Raw genomic sequence first — 20,239 nt, forward strand, 5'->3', positions numbered from 1 at the left:
AAACTGACTGATGAAACTCATTAAAGCCTTACTGCAAATTGACAATGCTTTTAATCTTATCTCTATTGATGCAACAAGCTGTTCTGTTTGCACTATTTGCCTTTTGATACATTGCACTGGATAAATCTCTGTGTTTTACCTTGGCTTTCTGCATAACATTTCCCTTTGTGGATGCATAGTTGGAGGGGGGCCACTTGCGCATTTCTGAGGCACAGTTGACAGGTAGAAATGACTCAGTATATGGAGTCTCAGTCCTTTGAGTCTGGTAGAAAAGGAAGGAGCATATTTAAGAACAGAACATTTGATCACAATCTTTGGACTATCTGCTAATTTTTTATTTTATTCTATTGATTTCTGTGGCACAGATTCAGTCAGTACCTTGCTTGTTGGTTTAAAATCTGCAGCTGCCCCCAGTGCTCCACCAGCCAGAGATTTCTTCACGTTTTCCTTTACCTGAGTGAGCTTGAGCTCTAGATCTACACGCTCACTCTCTTTCACTCGGCAGCTCTCCTCCAGCTGGGTTACGCGCTCCTCTAAAGCCAACTTTAGCTTTTCTGCACAACACATAGATAATTACATTTACATACACGTTCCTGGCAGAGATATGTTATCTCAACAACTTCAAGAAATTTGTGATGATTAATTAGCATGACTACAGACAACAGTTATGTTAATGAGAAAGCAGGAAAGTGCAAAAAAAGTATTAAAACTTTATAAAAAGGATAGTTCCAACTGTTCGATAAGCCAAGTTCGAATCTGTTTTAAAATGCAATAAAGCGATTGTGCTATATTAATGTGCCAGGTGCTGTTACTTGACAACTGTAAACAGCTAAATTTCTCAGATGAAGTATTGTTTATTCTGATTATTAATATGAATAAATATATATATATATATATTTTTTTTTGGGTCATTAGTGTCTTTTACAATTTTGCTGTTGCAGTGTTGCTTTATAAAACATAAAAAAACTTGAACATGCATTAGATTGACTTTACCATGGTTAAGGGGCCCTTGCAACTTATTGCTTTTTATAGTGTCATCATTAAAATTAATATGTTAATAGGGCTAGTGAGAAAAGCGGGAAAACAACTGATAATCAAACAATTATCTAAAATTATCGGGTAAAACACACAGCTTTCTCCTCTGTACTACAAATACTGCACCTGTGTAATTTCACAACAATTAGAAATGGAATAGCTCTTTCTCACCGGTTGCACCTTGCATCTTCTCTTTGGTCTCTCGTTTGTCCTTCCGCAGAGAGATCAGTGCACTTCTGATACGGTCTATTTCTGTCTCCAGGTCCTCTTTTTCTTTCAAGTATCGGCGTGCATCCTCCTGTGCCCGTGTTTTCCCATACCTCCCATACTGATTTGCGTCTGAAATGTCAGGAAAAGCTCAAAGGTCAGCCTCTAGAAGGTTGTGGGAAAGTGGCAAAGCTCTTAGCACTTATCTGTAGTACTGAGTGTGAGAAAAGAGTGTGAAAATGCAGAGAGCCATAGATCAAACAAAAATGCCTTGTTCAAAAGCTCAGGTTACATTATCCGGACTGCTTCATGCTTCTGATGTGACGGCATGAGAACTTGTCGTGGTCAAATGGTCAAAATGAGGTCAAGAAATAAACAGGGTTGCTAACAAATGCTTAATCATTACTTTTCATTTCACATTGCATAATCATCATTTCACATTGCCTCCATAAAAACATGGGGCAAATGGGCATCAAGATATAACTTTCTATAGTAAACCACAAAATACGTTTGAAGAAAATGTGTGTAAAATGTCAAAGAGAATGTAAAAGTAAGGATATGTCTAAAGACAATGCTGGACACAACAACTGAGTGATGGGACTCACTGGAGCCGTGGCGCTTAAGTGTGATTTGTGGACTGGGCTTTCCAGGGTCACTGCTGGAGAAAGAATGATGTTTTATTTGGGTTCCTCCCCTAAGCCTCTCATTTTCCTGATAACAAGAAAAAAGTATAACAGGTCAGAAACCGAATGAAGAAGATACTTTTAATATAATCCTAAAATATAATTGATTCTATCTATCTGTCCGTCCGTCCGTCCGTCCGTCCGTCTGCCCGCTTGTCTGTCTGTCTGTCTATTCTACTGCATGTTGCTTCATCAGTTTCAAAAAGACCTCTAAATCTGAAAATTGTGGTTTGCTAAATGGAAAAGAAAGGAAAGATAAAATAAAAAAAATATTTTTTGGAAAAAAAATATTGACTGGGAAAAAAAGTCAAATAAAGGCATAGTGTATTGAGGGCACACAATCACCAGTGCTGAGGCATGCATAAAAGAGAAGAGCTAGTGCTCATCATCTATGGGTTCAGACTGGGTTTAACATGCTGCTCAGAGGCCAGAGGCCAGAGGCCATGAAGACTGAACCTGCTCTAACCCCTGCCTACTACAGAAACACTCATTACACACTTATCTTTCATTAAAGACCAGTCAGGGCAGGTACGCAGGTACACACACACACACACACACACACACACACACACACATGTTGGTGCAGCTATTCTTATGAGGACTCTTCATAGACATAATGATTTTTATACGGTACAAACTATAGATTCTATCCCCTAACCCTACCCCTAAACCTAACCCTCACAAAACTTTCGGCATTTTTACATTTTCAATAAAACACAATTTAGTATGTTTTTTAAGTGATCTGAATTATGGGGACACTAGAAATGTCCTCAAACCACATTTATAGCATAATACCCTTGTAATTAACAATTTGTAACCTAAAAAAATTTCCTCGTCAACTACCCGTTTAATTTTCTCTTATACAATACATTTACATGCATCCAAGGTCAAAAAACACTTTCATTTGCTTGTAATCTAAATTGCAGCATTACCTTTTTTTTCCCCAGTGTCAAAAACGACTTGTTCAATGATCCGTTCTAAAGGATTAATTCTAAACTCCTCCTTTCAGAAAGCCTACTCTGCTCTGATTGGTCAGATGTCCCAGTCTGTTGTGATTGGTCTACTGCAGTGTTTGTGGGCGGGTCAAAGCTGTTCGCGAGCAGCCAATGAAGACCAGAGGTGGGTTTTTTGTTACCAAATTACATAGGTTAGTACAGGAAGTAAGTCTGGAATTACTAACGACTCGTTTTAGGTGTTCAGAATCGGTTCTTTCTTTTGGGAGTCAATAACTCCATTTGTCATACACTTTGATTTTTGAAACTTTGCAGACTTTTTTACATTCACAAACAGCTATATAACACACTACATGAAAGGTAATATTTGAAAAACCATAATAGGTACTCTTTAAAAGCAAAAGGGGGACATACCAAATACAAAGACATTCTGAAATGTTATTTTTCAATTCAACTTTAAATTTTAATTTTTTATGAAAAAATAAAAAAAATAGAAAAATGCTAAATAGAAGCATTTGGATAAGTTTACTCTAACTTTTGAACCAGACTGTATATTCTCCCCCAATTTCTAAAAGTAAGGAGCTGTTTTGAAAGTAAGGTAAGAGAAGTGTCATATAGAGGCAAAGGAAGGGCTATGAAAATCTCAAACAGATGCAGATGAGACCATGCAAGACCACACACACACACTTCAAAGAATACCCTCTGTAGTGATTACGCTACACACTGCAGCTATATTAGGACAGCACGTGCTGACTGAAGTGTTGATGTTGTGCATCTGGGCAAGACATCTATGCATTAGAATGTTTTAGTGAGTGTGTACACCCAAATGTTTGGTCATGTGCGATGAAGTGGAGATGCCACAAACCTCCATGGCTTCAAAAGGGACCTCATCATATGTTCTTGAATCTGTGGATGTCGCCCATCTAAATAAACAGCAAAATTAAATAACAGTAGTGAATCAAGAATATTTAAAGGGTGAAAATTATGTCATTGTTTACTCACCCTCATGTTGTTCCAACCCCATTTGACTTTCTCTCTACTGTGAGGCAGAATGACAGCCTCAGACACCATTCACATTCATTGTATGTATGCATAGAAATGGAAGTGAATGGTGACTGAGACTAAACATACTCTCTAACATACTCCTTTTGTGTTCCACAGAAGAAAGAAAGTCATACAGGTTTGGAACATCATGAGGTTTAAAGTAAATGATGATAACATTTTCTATCCTTGAACTATCCCTTTAAGTAACGATAAGATGACCCAACCAAGTGTGCCACTCCTCGTCTTTTTTCACCCTCACTAACTTACAGGAAAGAGTGACGGGCGGCTGTGCGTATGTTGGCAATAGTTTCCACATCTACATAGTCATAATGAAGGGACTCCGGGTCAGCAGAGGAACTGGTCTCAGCCAACAGAACTCCCAGCCAACGGCCCAAGTCCTCCGAGGAACTCGCCTAACACACAAACACACAAAGGAAAACAAATGAGCAACAAGCACAATCCCTAACATAACCGAAGTCAAAACAACAGCCTTATTGATCGTGAAAGTAAAGAGATGACAGGAAGTGTTGGGAATAAGGGGAAAGAACAAGATCAGGAAACAAGAACAGACCAGATTCGAATCACTTTTCCCACATAAACACCGGGCTCAATAGCCGCATTTCCACTATCGGGCCAAATGAGGACGCGCTAGTGCGTGCCAGGTGCACTCCCAATGTCACGTCAGGGGCTTCATCATGCCTCCTCGGGGCTTCCTCTGGGCCAACGGCCAGTGGCCTTTGGCCTGCTGATTACCCTTGGGCCAAAGAAGGCCAACTGGTGATTGAGGCAGGGTCAAAGACATAGGCAGAGTTTTGCTGAATCAAGTCAGAGGTTTCAACGCCAAGATACTCATTTCCCCATTTTTCATATCTAGCTACCAGCTTACCTCAACAGAGAATGGAGAATCGTCAGTACTGGTCATTAGACAAAATCAGGGCTCTTCTGAATATTTGGGCTGATGAAAATGTGCAACGTCAGATCGACGGTGTCTGCCGAATGAAAATGTGATTTAGTATATTGTCGCCCAACTTGCCAAGTTGTGTATCCAGTGCACAAGGTTGTGTGTGTGTGTGGGGGGGGGGGGGGGGGGTGTAGTGCAATTGCGGGCACAGTACAAATCCATGTTAATTTGGAGGGCTAGCTAGAGTCTGACACCTCAGCTTGAGTTTCCCTCTTATTTGTGAAATGGGAGATGTGTGTGATGTTGGCACCAAGGTGGGAATTAAGGGTGAGCTTTAGGGCAATGCTGCAGGGCTATTGGCCCGATGGTGGGAATGCAGATCGATTTTGATCACGCGGCTCGAGGTCCGAGGCTATTTGCCCTGGCTGAGCAGTTGATAGCACTGGCTCGCACTGGCCCAATAGTGGAAAAGCAGCTATTGTGTCAGTAGCATGTGTGCTAACCACTAGGCCATGGGTCCAACATAAGCAATTATGGTTTAACATGGAGCATAAGCATTTAAGGGTAAACATGGATATTGTGTCTTAGTGTCTCACAATGTCAGAATATAAAACACAGCTCCTTAAAAAAGCAAAATGAAGTAACTGTCAACACTGAAACTGAGAAAAAAAAAAAAAAAGTGTAAACGAAGTGTGTATTTTAAAGTTACTGAAACTCAATTTTCCCTGAAACTTAGCATAGTTGAGCCAAGCTTGTTCACCACAGGACAGCTTATAGTTGAAGAAGCCAGATTTCAGTCTCAATATTGATAAAAAGCAGGTTTATTGTGTTTCGCCTTCAAACTAAGAAATGTATCGGTCAAGTACTTTTGTGAAAGCTCTAAACGAAACATTCCCTACCTCTAAAGCTGCCACCTCTGCCCCTCCTCTCAGTATACGCAGAGCAAAAGGGTGTTTGGGCCCCAGACCTGGGACAACTTCACAGCCTTTCAGAGCCACAATGCTATGGGGAATTCGCTGTTCTCCTTTCTCATGATAAAGGTAGAGAGATCCAGCCCGCACACGACACCAGTGCTCCTTCCAGCACTGATTTACCAGCACACCCACATAACCTTACACACACACACACACACACACATATAAAGCATTAGAGCAATTGTTACACTACACCATCCTCCGTTTCATGGTGTAAAGATTTATTGCAGTTCATTGTCTGAGATCAAAGGCAAAGAAAGAAATGTTGAAAATAACAGGTGGAGAGAATCTCTGGCATTGTAATATGAGAACAAAAAGGGGATATGAGAGAAAAAGGCAGGTTTCGTACCACACCGAGGGTCCTGGTCGAGTGAGGTGCGGCTGTCTCCTGGTAGTGGAGGCTTCCTTTTGGAGAAACTGATAATTCTTGTGATCTTCCTTCCTGCTGCTCGGCTTACGGTGCCTGTAAGCTCTGACAGTGCACCACGCTTATGTTTACCTGTAAACACAAATGGGTATGTTGGATGAATGAAATGAAAGGTAAAATAATAACCTGTGTGGTCAATGTACACCAGTGAAAAAATCTACAGACATTTAAATCTGAAGGAATTAGGCCAAAGACATTAAAAACATTCACTGGCCAAAACAATGATAAATACAAACAATCCACATCCTGCTCTGACTTTCTGCTTGTTACTAGAGAACCTGTGAAAAAGCTCTTAGAGAATGAGTGAAGATGGATGGATGGATCACCATTTTCTCGGCTGTCACGGGCACTCTCTCCACTTGGCACACTGTCAGAATCTGAGGTTTGCTTCTCCACAGACAGCCACTAGAGACAAAACAGCACAGCCAGGTCAAACTAAATATTTGTCCAATGTTAAAATGTACACATCTATTTGCACATAAGAAATCTACTTGGGTTTGTTGGCAAATTTGACTTAGTGTTACAAAATGATATGCAGATTAGACAAACAAGTGAATGAGGAATTAACTCTAAATGCTCCTGTGGCTAGACAGCTACTGCAAAAGAGTTCAGACAGGAAACTCACTCCCAGCGGAGTGTACCTTTCACAGCCCACTGCTTAATTCAGATAAATAAGTTTCCTGGCATACAAAAACATATACATCATAACAGACCCCATCATTCTGCCTCTCACAACAGGCCTCTTACATTTAACACATTATTTACAGCTGCTCTGGCAGAATTTACCACCCTGACACATTTTAATCAGAACAGATGAAGAGTGTGCCCACAACATTTAGCCTCCCAGTCTTTACACACAAATACACAGACCTGCAGTCTCAGCAGCAGTGGTGGGGATGTAATTACACACAATGATAGAAAGCAAACTCACTCATTTTAAACAACAGGTTTAAAAGAGGAGTAAAATAACAATAAAATAGAGTGGAGCAGCTAAAACTTACAACAATGTATAACAAAATTTTTGAAGTACCTTGGAATCCCATTAAAATACTAGAGAGCTTTTTACATTTTCACATTAATTAATTCACCCCCACTCAGAGTTTAGAAGACCAAGCATACTGCAGCATTAGGTCAACAAACACTAAATTTGCTTTTTGTTGCTAATGTAAGACACCTTTGATTAATTTAAGATATAAAATACATTTAGTTAATGTTGAAACATTTAATAAGTTTAAGTGAATCATATTTGGGCACTGTATTTTTTTTTTATCATATCATATCTTAAGGCTACTGTATCCTATCGAGAAATGTGTCTATTGTTACATGCCTAATATTATCACATCGTCAGATTCCTGCTGATTCAAACCTCTAGAAAATACCATGGTAGATGAATAGGGTGATCGTACAGTACCATGGTATATGAACGTCCAGTAATATGGTACTTTGATCTGAATACCATCTAATAAAATCACTGTACCATGGTACTGACAAAGCACTTTTTGCAAAGGTAAAGTCTAGATAAATAATTGCTCAGGTCTTGAGGTATTCAGCCTACACTGTGTAAGTGGGACTATTTGTTTTCTAATAAACTCTAGTTGCAATAAGTCCTCTGTTTAATAAATAAGTATATCCCCAAAAGTTCTTCCAATCCATCATATGCACATTTTATATGTCAGTGATGAGAATGACATGTACAGGAGGCATAAAAGAGACAAATGTGTGCTGGGATTCCACCTTATCCAGTTCAATCTTCCTAGGACTCAAGGTAGATGATGGGCTGTCCAACCCATTCCCCTGACCTGTAACGGCACGCACCACCTGTGATCACACAAAGATATCCACAAATCAGCCGTTTCCTGCACATGTAAACATTTGATCACACAGGGGGGCCCATTTACAAAAGCCATTTTCCTCTTGTGCAATATTGTTTCTGGCAGCCGGATACATCCATTGTGTGCAGGTATAATGGAGAACCAAGAGTGCTAGTGTGAGATGAAATGTATTGAGTAAGGGACTGTGTTTACTTGGAGCCATTTCTCGGCTTGCTCCTTGCTCTGCACTGCCAGCACCAAAGCCTCTCCTCCAGGAAGAGAGAAACGCAGCTCGTGCTTCTTTCTTCGCCCGTCTTTGGGAACGTAGATGACGTTGCACAGGCTGAGTGGAATGTCCATGTAGGGCGAGTGGTCTTTAGAGCTTTTATAGCACTATAACACAAACAATTGTACAAATAGTGAATCAGAAGTTTCCATTTATCATTCAAAATTAATAAATTATCCATAACAGTCAGTTGTGTCTTAAGTAAATGTAAACAGGTGGGGCAAAAAGTTAATGGTAACACATTCTATGAAGCCCATATTTATAATGCATTGTAAAGGCATTGTAAATGCATTATACTGAATTAATAATGTCTCACAATACACCTTATAATAAGTTATAACTTCTCATAAATAATTATAACTACAGTTATAATATATAAGACTTCCCCTGTTCATTGCTATACTTTACAGTATAATGTATTATAACACAAGCAACATTCAATTTTAACGCAGCAGAAGCTAATAAAGTTCGTATAAGTGCTGTATAGTGTAAACAGTCAAAAGAGTTTATGACGTAATCATATTATAAGTGACCTTTGCCTGCTTTAAGTAAAGTTACAAAAGAAATATCTTCTTATAAACAGCCATAACATAAACTTGTAACATATAATACATTATAAGTCAAACAATACCCAAGAAGACTGGCTACATGTGTGATCAACATACACATTTATTTTTGAGAGAGAGAAAATTTCTGATATATTTAAACCTTGTAGATTTACAAGTGTTTTTCATAATATCTCAAAATTTACACTGAATGCGTGTTATTTTGTATTTTGGGCATGTGTAATGTATATAACTTCCAGCTTGACTTTTAATGTCTTATCACCACTAAATTATACTTAAACTCACCACTTAATTATATCTTATGGATGTTTATAAGTAGACATTGCTTTTGTCACTTTACTTAAAGCATACCTATTATATATTACAAATATATACAGTACTGTGCAAAAGTTTTAGGCACTTGTGAAAAATGTTGCATAGTGAGGATGTCTTCAAAAATAATGGCATAAATAGTTTTCATTTATCACTTAATCTCATACAAAGTCCAGTAAACATAAAAAAGATAAATCAATATTCGGTGTGACCACCTTTGCCTTTAAAACAGCACCAATTCTCCTAGGTACACCTGGAACCAGTTTTTCTTGGTTGTTGGCAGATATGATGTTCCAAGCTTCTTGGAGAATTCACCACAGTTCTTCTATCTATTTAGGCTGTCTCAATTGCTTCTGTCTCTTCATGTAATCTCAGACTGACTCAGTGTTCAGTGGGGGCAACGCCATCTCTTGCAGAGCGCCCTGTTCTTCTATTCTAATCTTTTCTATTTGCAAAAGTAATGTTTGGGAGTCTAAAATGTATTTTTCCTATTGACACACTAAAGCTGAAGATATAAATAACCATCTTAAGACAAACGTTTTTATGAAACATCTTAAGTGCCTAAAACTTTTGCACAGTACTCTATAACACATTATAACTTCTGCAGATAAATTGGATATTGCTTGTGTTATAATGCATTATACTCTAATGTATAATTATGAATAGGTAAGTATTATAATGAATTATAATTGTGGTTACAACTATTTACGAGAAGTTATAACATATTCTAAGGTGTATTATAAGACATTACTAATGCATTGTAATGCCTTTACAATGCATTATAAATATGGGCTTCATAGAAAGTGTTACCAAATTGATAAATGAAAAAAAAAAAAAAAAAAAAAATGAATGTTTGTCAAAATTGTATATCTATGCATTAGACCTTGCAGTTTAAATCCAACCAAACAGATTTTTTGTATTTGTTTTTCAATATATGAATGTTTACTTTATGCTGCTTTATATATAACTGAAAAAGCACTGTTTACTTCCTTTGTATATTTGTTCTATTGTTTAATTTATTCTATTGTTAATTTCTTTTTTCTTTATTTTTTACTGACTATTTACTTAAAAAACTTAATTTAATTTGTAACACTTTACAATAAGGTTCTATTTCTTATTATTAGTTAAACATATTAGTAAACATGAACTAACAATTAACAATACTTGTAGAGCACTTATTAATCCTAGTTAATTTCAATGTATAGTAATACATATTTTAAAATCAAAAGTTGTATATATTAACATTAGTTAATGCACTATGACCTAACATGAACTAACAATTAACAATTGTATTTAATTAACTAGCAATAACAAATATTAATAAATTCTGCCAAAAAATAATAATAATATTGTTAATTGTTTGGTCATGATGCCTAATGCATTAACTAATGTTAACGAATTGAACCTTATTGTTAAGTGTTACCATATTAATTTATTAACATTTTTGAATAAAGGAGTGTGTTCAAAAGGCCTAGCATATTCGTTTTTGCTGATTTATCAAAACTGTTGTCAACAGTTGTGCAAATTAACTGGCACTGGTATCGACTACTGAAATGTTGGTATCGTGGCAACCCTATTCATAATAATTTGGGGTTTCTGGCAGCTTACCTGTAGTCTGTTTTCACGAATGACAGTGAGCTGTTTGACCCACTGGCCAAAACGTTTCTTCCTCAGAAGGAAGGCACAGATATGGCAGTCTCTCACCGGGGCCATGGAGTTCTCCTCTGAGGGCCACTGGTGCGTCAAACGCTGGCCTTTCTCCTCCTCTTCCTCGTCATATGACTCATAAGAGCTGCTTAAGGCGTCTGAGTCATTATCTGTGTAAAGAGTAATATCACATTAATAGGACTAATAAGAAATGACACAACAAGTAGGGGTAGTATTCCACATGGATGGAAATGACATGCCTGACCCTAAATATAGGGTCAGGTTTACTCATTTACAGGAGTTTTTGCGTCGTCCATTCACTTGCGTGGTTGGGTAATTATTCTCAGCATCTACGTAATATCCATCTTCAATGGAGTTTGGAGGGCTGGAGCTGCCTATAGGAATAAAAGAGGCATAAAGTGTCACATTACTTAACTCTTAGTTACAGTTTTATTATAGGCCAATACCTTTACTGTTTGGTAATCATGTACTGAATTGATTTTTTACAAAGCAAATAAATTTCAATAAATTCATGACATTAAACTTTTGCATTTCATTTGGAATTTGATGGTATTTACACTTAATTAGATTTTTTGAAAATATAAAATTATAATTTTTTTTAAATAAAATAAATTTTATTTTAATTTCACTTCTGAAAAAACAAACTTCATGAATCTGACAAATTCAGAAAATATCAGTTTGTGTCAGACTTTTGGAGCATTTGCTTCCATCTGGTGGGAAAAAAAAAAATATACATAACATGACATGAAATAATCCTTAAAGCCAGTAGGTGACAATAGTGATCCATTGATTTAAATAGGCCTGGTCTCTGTAACCCAGTGTTGAAAAAAAAACTTAAATTCTAAATGTATTTCACAAGTTATGAATTTGGATATATACTTAGACATTATCAAATATTTGTCAAAGTTTATTTATTTTTTTAAAACACTTGTTTTGAAGTGTCAGTTCTTGCAATAATGCTACATTATGCTTACAGTCAAACCTGCGGTATTTAAAAGAGAAGAAATGAAAAGAAGGCAAAGCATTTTGTTACCTATGAATTATTTTAGACATCAAACATAACTCAATAACTCAATAGAGTAAATGATTAAAAATGTAAATAAAACAAACAGCAATAAACTAGAGCTGTCAGAATCAACGCGTTTACACATGCGATTAATTGTTCTTAATCGCGATTAACGCAATTATCGTTAACACAGAATAAACACTGGTGTGAAGGGTGGAACCTTTGTAATGTGTCCGCCCGGAGTCAGTACACAGTACACCACAGCGCCAGAGCCCTTCTACCAAGAAGAGCCTACAAGCTTAGCATATGCACGGTCCCATAGACATTTTATGGGCGGAACTGTCTTAACACTCTACAATGGACCGTTACGCTCTCTCCTATTATAGAGCTGCGGAGATTGTTATCTCAGAAGACAAAAGAATCTCTAACAGCGTTCCCAGTCAGTGATAAAATGATGGAGAAAGGACGCAAATCATGAACGCAGCTTCACGACTGCTGTAGGAAAGTGGATAGCCACAGTCTACTGGCAGATTAATAGTGTGGATGATAAGAATTTAAGAGATTTAATGCACATTGCAATGAATATGCAACCTATGTGGAGACTAGTTCTTTAAATTAGTCAAACTCCCAGGGAGAGTCACGTGACACTATGCAAGGACGTATGAACGGCGAGCTCTGCACACTTTATAATGCACTGCTAGTTATAATACTTTTTATGTCATAAACCGGTGAGATTCGATACACCCTGTTCCATAACTGTTATAGAAAAACAATATGTCAGAGAATTCAAAATCCTCGGGCTCTGGAGACATTAAAAGACACTTACGTTCTCAAGCTGACGCCGCCTGAGCCGATATGGTCGGAGAAGTGAGGGAAATTCGGCGAGAATTGTTGAACATGTCGGCAATGCTGATGAAGGTCGTTGCTGACTTGGAGGATCTTGCTGTAATACGTCGATCGATCACTGCCATAGAGATGAAATTCACTGAGGTGGTTACAAGAGTGGTGGTGTCAAGAAACGGATCGATTATCTGGAGTCATCGGAGAGGGAATTATCTGCTAATCTGCTAGCAACCAAGGTGGATTTGGAGCACGGCTGGGAGAAGTTGGAGGATATGGAGAACCGTAGTCGGCGGAATAACGTCCGTATTGTTGGAATTCCTGAGGCTTAAGAAGGTCGGGTTATGGTGAAATTCCTGGATGGGCTCTTACCGAGTCTGCTCGACATAGGCTATAAGCTGGATATCGAGTGAGATCACAGGGTTCCGGCTCGACAATCCGCTGATGGAGACAGGCCCCTCATCCGATAAAGATCTCATGTTACCTGAGGCGAGGAGTAAAGGAAGGCTTTCTTGGAAGAACCACAGCATTTTCTTGTTCCCAGACTTTATGAATTCGACAAGAGAGAAACGTGATCTATTCAAGGAATGCAAGAAACTCTTACATCAACGGAAGGTCACTTTTGCACTGATGTTCCCAGCCAAATTGAGAATAGATGCTGAGGATGGCTGTAAAATATTTACATGTCCCCAGCAAGCGATGTCCTTCATAAAGTCAATGGAGTGAGTAAGTTCTTTTGTCATACTCACGTTGCAGCCAAGTGGACTGACTCGTGTTGCGCTTTTTTTGTTTCTTTTTGAACTGGTTCCGCCTAGTCCGGCTGGAGTGTTTTTTGTGTAGTAACACTCCTTCGGGACAGTGTTGTGGATGAATCTGCACGTTCTTTGTGCTTATGCCTCCTATTGGTTGGAGTTTGTTTTGTGGAGTATTTCTTGCAAGTCATTGGAGTGATTAGGTCATTTGTTGCACTCATGTAGCAGCCGAATGGGCCGGCTCACTGAACATTCGTTTGACTGTCCGAGGAAACTGAGCTGGAGTTTGTTTTGTGGAGGAACACACCTTCGGGACAGTTATGTGGATGAATCTACACATTCTTTGTGTTTATTCCACCTACTGGCTGAAGCTTGTCTTATAGATTATCTTCTATTGTGTTATTCTGTCTCACAAAATTTGTATAGAAACACTGGTCTTGAGCAATCCGACGGCTAAGTTGTCACGGGGGCTCTCGTAAGCGTAAATGGACTGTTTGAGTTTAGAGTGCACATTTTTCTTTGTTCTGTTTGTTTGGTTCGGGGGGAAGTTTGGGGTTTGATTGTTGCACTAATGTTGGAATGTGGTCTTTAAAATTGTATTCTAATATGTCAAAATGTCAAATGTTAATATGAATGGATTGTCTCTCTCCATGTGGAATGTGCATGGGTTGGGGCACCCCATAAAAAGAAGGAAGGTTATTTCTCTTCTTAAGTGTAAGAAATATGATAGTGTTTCCTCAAGAAACGCATCTTTCCCCGCAGGAAGCTGAAAAAATTGGGAAGATATGGGGTGGACATGTTTTCTTTAGTGCTGGCTCAAGTAAGAGTAGGGGAATCATTACATTGATAAGCAAGCATCTACAATTCAAATATCTCTGTAGAAAGGTTCTAAGTTCGTGGGCAATGGAGGAGTCAGGAGACAATGAGGCAGGTTCAAGGTCAGTCTTTGTAATCATCAGCTTCTACACAAAATTGATGGTAACCGTCAAAACAAACAGTTAATAAATAAATGAAAAAGCTCTCTCTCTCTGTTCGTCTGGTGTGCTTTCTAGCCACTCTCTCTCTCTCTCTCTCTCTCACTCTGATGCTTTGGCGTGCCTTTTAAATCTCCCTTCACCATCACTATAATGAAAGACAGGTGTTAGAGATAATGAGCCAGGTGACGAGCCTTACCGCTCTCCTTCTCCCGCAGACCTACACATGACCACGCCCCCATGCCACAGTCTCAAACAGATTAATGATATTAGGAAGAGTTTTTTTTTTTTATTATTTAAATTTTTATTGATTCAAACAAGCAGGATTACACAAACAGAGCATACACACACTGAATCAATTTATAAAATTGTATGTCCCTTCCCCTGAACACCCCCCCCCCCCCCGCTACACACAACCAGTGGTCTGACACAAAATGCAAATAACAATTAAAAAAAACATTTAAAAGGAAACACTTAAGAATATATATATATATATATATATATATATATATATATATATACACTATATTGCCAAAAGTATTCGCTCATCTGCCTTTAGACGCATATGAACTTAAGTGACATCCCATTCTTAATCCATAGTGTTTAATATGACGTCAGCCCACCCTTTGCAGCTATAACAGCTTCAACTCTTCTGGGAAGGCTTTCCACAAGGTTTAGGAGTGTGTTTATGGGAATTTTTGACCATTCTTCCAGAAGTGCATTTGTGAGGTCAGACACTGATTTTGGACGAGAAGGCCTGGCTCGCAGTCTTCGCTATAATTCATCCCAAAGGTGCTCTGTCGGGTTGAGGTCAGGACTCTGTGCAGGCCAGTCAAGTTCTTCCACACCAAACTCGCTCATCCATGTCTTTATGGACCTTGCTTTGTGCACTGGTGCGCAGTCATGTTGGAACAGGAAGGGGCCATCCCCAAACTGTTCCCACAAAGTTGGGAGCATGGAATTGTCCAAAATCTCTTGGTATGCTGAAGCATTCAGAGTTCCTTTCACTGGAACTAAGGGGCCAAGCCCAGCTCCTGAAAAACAACCCCACACCATAATCCCCCCTCCACCAAACTTCACAGTTGGCACAGTGCAGTCAGACAAGTACCATTCTCCTGGCATCCGCCAAACCCAGACTCGTCCATCAGATTGCCAGATGGAGAAGCGTGATTTGTCACTCCAGAGAACGCGTCTCCACTGCTCTAGAGTCCAGTGGTGGCGTGCTTTACACCACTGCATCCGACGATTTGCATTGCACTTGGTGATGTATGGCTTGGATGCAGCTGCTCGGCCATGGAAACCCATTCCATGAAGCTCTCTGTGCACTGTTCTTGAGCTAATCTGAAGGCCACATGAACTTTGGAGGTCTGTAGCGATTGACTCTGAAGAAAGTTGGCGACCTCTGCACACTATGTGCCTCAGCATCCGCTGACCCCGCTCTGTCATTTTACGTGGCCTACCACTCCGTGGCTGAGTTGCTGTCATTCCCAATTGCTTCCACTTTGTTATAATACCACTGACAGTTGACTGTGGAATATTTAGTAGCGAGGAAATTTCACGACTGGACTTGTTGCACAGGTGGCATCCTATCACAGTACCACGCTGGAATTCACTGAGCTCCTGAGAGCAGCCCATTCTTTCACAAATGTTTGTAGAAGCAGTCTGCATGCCTAGGTGCTTCATTTTATACACCTGTGGCCATGGAAGTGATTGGAAAACCTGAATTCATTTATTTGGATGGGTGAGCGAGTACTTTTGGCAATATAGTGTATATATATATATATATATATATATATATATATATATATATATATATATATATATTAAAACAATCTAATTTAACAAGTATATATCCAAACCAAACAAAATGTCTCGCTCCACGGCCCGTCACCGAGCACCCCCCAAAAAGACCAAAAACCTGCCCCATTTCTTATCATATGCAGCCGAAATTGCCAAGCCGTCTTTATGACATCTCTTCAAATGACGCTACCTTGCCCAATTTGGTGCACCATTCATAAAAAGAGGGAGCGCCCGTCGACTTCCATCCCCTCACAATTATCTGTCTCCCGATGATCACGCCGGTGAGGACCCACCACTTTACATACCCATCAGCTATATCCATAACCGCCCCATCACCCAACACACAAAGTCTGGGACAAAACAGAACCTGAGTGCCCAAGACCTCGGAAAAAAAATTCTGGACTCTCAACCAAAACTCCTGAAGGCATGTAATAAATCTCCATCCTCCAACTGGCAACGCCAACAGGTGGGTGTGTCTTTTAAACCCAACCTATACAATCTAGAGGGGGTCCAATATAATCGATGCAAAATCTTAAATTGCATCAGACGGACCCTTGTGTCTCTAGATGTAGACTTATGTAGTTTTTTAGAATCCTATTCCACACTCCCTCCTCCAAAACCAAGTTCAAATCTTTCTCCCACAATCTCTTGAGAGAAGTCGAAGTTCCGTCCCCCAGACTCTGAATTAACAGGGAGTAATACACTGATGCCTCATGACCTTTTCCCAAAAGCAGAAATCACCTCTCCTAGAGTATCTGCTTCTTTAGGGGGGTGTATGCTACTCCCAAAAATAGTACAGAGCAAGTGGCGTAACTGAAGATACCTAAAAAACTGAGATCTGGGGATCCCAAAATATTGAATCAAATTTTCAAAAGATCTCATCACACCACTCTCATAAAGATCACCAAGTATATTAACCCCCCTTGCAATCCACTCTGACCAACAAAAAGGGGACTTATTAATGCATAGTTTGGGGTTTAGCCATAGGCTCGAGGCAACATTTAGATAATTATCTGAGTTAAACACTCTGGACACTTTTGCCCATACTGAGTGCAAATGTGAAATAATAGGGTGTGATTTAATTTCTCTGGTTAGTTTGATGGAAAGGCTTTGCAATGGCAAAATAGGGGCAAGCAGTTCTTGTTCAATGCAGAACCAGGGAGGGCCTCTTTCAGGTGGAAGCGTTCCAATGAGCCAAATGTCTGAGACCGAATGCATCATAATAAAACAGAATCTTGTGTAGGCCTAACCCACCTTTGTCCATCGGCCTATGTAATTTACTGAAGTGTAATCTGGGACATTTACCATTCCAAATGAAGGACATCGCTATGTTATCAAATTGCTTGAAATAAGAGAGGGGTACATCTACCGGGTGAGATTGTAGCAGGTAGTTAAATTTTGGAATACAGTTCATTTTAATAACATTAACCTTCCCAATCATCGATAAATGTAATGAAGCCCACCTGCCCACATCACTCGAAAATCTTTTTATTAAAGGGTCATAATTAACACTAACTAAATCAGACAAATTTGCTGGGAATAAAATCCCCAAATACTTAATGCCCTGTTTGGGCCATTGGAAGGCGCCCGGCTGGAAAGCCGTTACTGGACAGTATGCTGTCAGAGCCAAAGCTTCGGATTTAGACCAATTAACTTTGTATCCTGAGAATGTGGAAAAGGAATTAATAATTCTGTGGAGGCAAGGCATAGATCTAGTAGGTTCAGAGACAAATAATAAAATATCATCTGCGTAAAGCAGAAGCTTATGCGCCATACCTCCCGCCATCACCCCTGGAAAATCATCCTCCTTTCTTATCGCGGCTGCTAATGGTTCCAGGGCAAGACTGAATAATAAAGGGGAAAGAGGGCAGCCCTGCTGAGTACCCCTATCCAGAGTAAAATAATCTGAAATTAATCCATTTGTTTGTACCGCTGCTACAGGGTGTCTATAAAGTAACTTAATCCAACCAATAAAATGTACTCCCGAACCCATACATTTCCAAAATCTTAAAAAGATAATCCCATTCCACCATATCAAACACCTTTTCAGCATCAAGTGAGATGGCAACGACCGGAGACTGATCATTCACCACTGATCACATGATATTGATGAGACGCCTGATTTATCAGAAGAGTTACGGCCCCGAATAAATCCCACCTGATCTATATGTATAAGAGATGTCATAACCTTACTTAATCGGTTAGCCAAAATTTTTGACAATACTAGTTGGATCTGGGAGATTGGATGGTAACATTTACACTCACTTGGATCTTTGTCCTTTTTAAGAATCAGACTGATCCAGGCTTGTGTCATGGTTGGAGGAAGCTTTCCATTCTTTAATGATTCAGTATAAACTTCTAACAAAAGTGGAGCCAGTTCTGTAGCATAAGATCTAAAAAATTCTGCTGCAAAACCATCTGTCCCCAGAGCCTTGCCAGTAGGTAGGGACTTAATTACCTCGTCAAGCTCCTCCAAGGTTATCTCAGAATCAAGGGAGTTTTTTTGCTCAATCGTCAGTTTAGGAAGATCTAACGGTTCCACAAAGTTTCTAATATCTTCATCAGTAGACGAAGACGTGGAACTATAAAGATCAATATAGAATTCTTTAAAGGCATTATTAATATCAATGGCTGAGGTAAAAATTTACCTGATGAATGATAGAAAGAGACTCTCTCTGATTTTTATATCTAGCCAAAAGCTTCCCTGCCTTGTCCCCTGACTCAAAGTATGACTGTCTTGCCCTGAATAACCAAAACTCCACTTTCTGCGACAAAATAGTATTATACCTGTATTTCAATCGGGTCAATTCTCTGAGGCCATCAGCTGACATACAGCGCTTCAGCTCTGCCTCTGCACTTTTAATATTTTCTTCCAACTCCACGAGTTCTCATGCTTTGGATTTTTTGATGAATGAAGCATACCGTATGATCCGGCCCCTAAGAACCGCCTTAAGTGCCTCCCAAGCCATGCCCACAGAGGATACTGAGGGCCAGTTGGTCTCCATATAAACATTGATTTCAGTCTTTATCGTTTGTTGGAAATCAGGAATTTGCAAAAGGGACACATTAAGGCGCCAACTATATGATTTCTTTTTCTCTATATGTGGTATCACCTCTAAACTCACCAGGGCGTGATCTGAGTCTAAAATGTTTCCAATTGAGCAATCCACAACAGATGAAATGAGGGATTTGGATATAAAAAAAAAATCTATTCTAGAATAAATCTTATGGACTGATGAAAAAAAATGTATAGTCCCTACCAGATGGGTTCAAAAGTCTCCAAATATACATAAGACCAAGATTTTTACACATCCTGTGAAGCGTCAATGTTGCTCTAGGTTGTTTACACACTTTTGCTTCACTGTGATCAAGGACTGAGTCCATCAAAAGATTAAAGTCTCCTCCCAATATTATATCATGAGGGGTGCCAGCGGTTTGCAGCATCCCTTCAAGATCTATAAAAAAGCCCTGATCATCAGCGTTAGGTGCGTAAATATTAGCCAAAATCAACCTTTGCCCTTGAATTTCAGCAAAAACAATAATGACTCTCCCTAATTTATCTTTAGACTGTTTGAGACATTTGAATTGTAAATGTTTATTTACCAATATAATGACTCCCTTGCTCTTACTTGAGCCAGCACTAAAAAAAACATGTCCACCCCATACCTTCCCAAATTTTTCAGCTCCCTGCGGGGAGAGATGTGTTTCTTGAAGAAACACTATATCATATTTCTTACATTTAAGAAAAGTAATAACCTTCCTTCTTTTTATGGGGTGCCCCAACCCATTTACATTCCATGTGGAGAGAGATAGTACACTCATATTAACATTTGACATTTTGATATAATAGAAAAAATAAATTGTGTGTCAAAAACAAAATTATACAGACCCATTCCCCATTAGTGAAACAATCTAACCCCGAACTTCCCCCGAACAAAACAAACAGAAAAAAGAAAAACGTGCGCATTAACCCCGCGCAAGAAAGCGCCAACCGGCGACA

The 20,239-nt window shown here is 39.1% G+C and overlaps 1 protein-coding gene across 4 annotated transcripts in view; it reads right to left on the reverse strand.

Moving 5' to 3' along the window:
- The window catches only part of afap1l1a (actin filament associated protein 1-like 1a), a 59,995-nt gene that overhangs the window by 922 nt on the left and 38,834 nt on the right, over nt 1-20,239 (reverse strand). For all 4 annotated transcript variants that reach the window (XM_051649811.1, XM_051649813.1, XM_051649810.1 and 1 more), the window contains 13 exons: nt 11,143-11,241; nt 10,808-11,016; nt 8,249-8,428; nt 7,959-8,042; nt 6,551-6,629; nt 6,147-6,296; nt 5,723-5,934; nt 4,190-4,335; nt 3,744-3,801; nt 1,848-1,953; nt 1,207-1,374; nt 379-554; nt 140-262 (listed from right to left, as the gene is read on the reverse strand). In XM_051649811.1, coding sequence (XP_051505771.1) covers nt 140-262; nt 379-554; nt 1,207-1,374; nt 1,848-1,953; nt 3,744-3,801; nt 4,190-4,335; nt 5,723-5,934; nt 6,147-6,296; nt 6,551-6,629; nt 7,959-8,042; nt 8,249-8,428; nt 10,808-11,016; nt 11,143-11,241 — 1,790 coding nt within the window. The remainder of the gene's footprint in view (nt 1-139; nt 263-378; nt 555-1,206; nt 1,375-1,847; nt 1,954-3,743; nt 3,802-4,189; nt 4,336-5,722; nt 5,935-6,146; nt 6,297-6,550; nt 6,630-7,958; nt 8,043-8,248; nt 8,429-10,807; nt 11,017-11,142; nt 11,242-20,239) is intronic.

The sequence above is a fragment of the Myxocyprinus asiaticus genome, chromosome 22 (genome assembly GCF_019703515.2).
Source record: "Myxocyprinus asiaticus isolate MX2 ecotype Aquarium Trade chromosome 22, UBuf_Myxa_2, whole genome shotgun sequence".
NCBI classification, from domain to species: Eukaryota; Metazoa; Chordata; class Actinopteri; order Cypriniformes; family Catostomidae; genus Myxocyprinus; species Myxocyprinus asiaticus.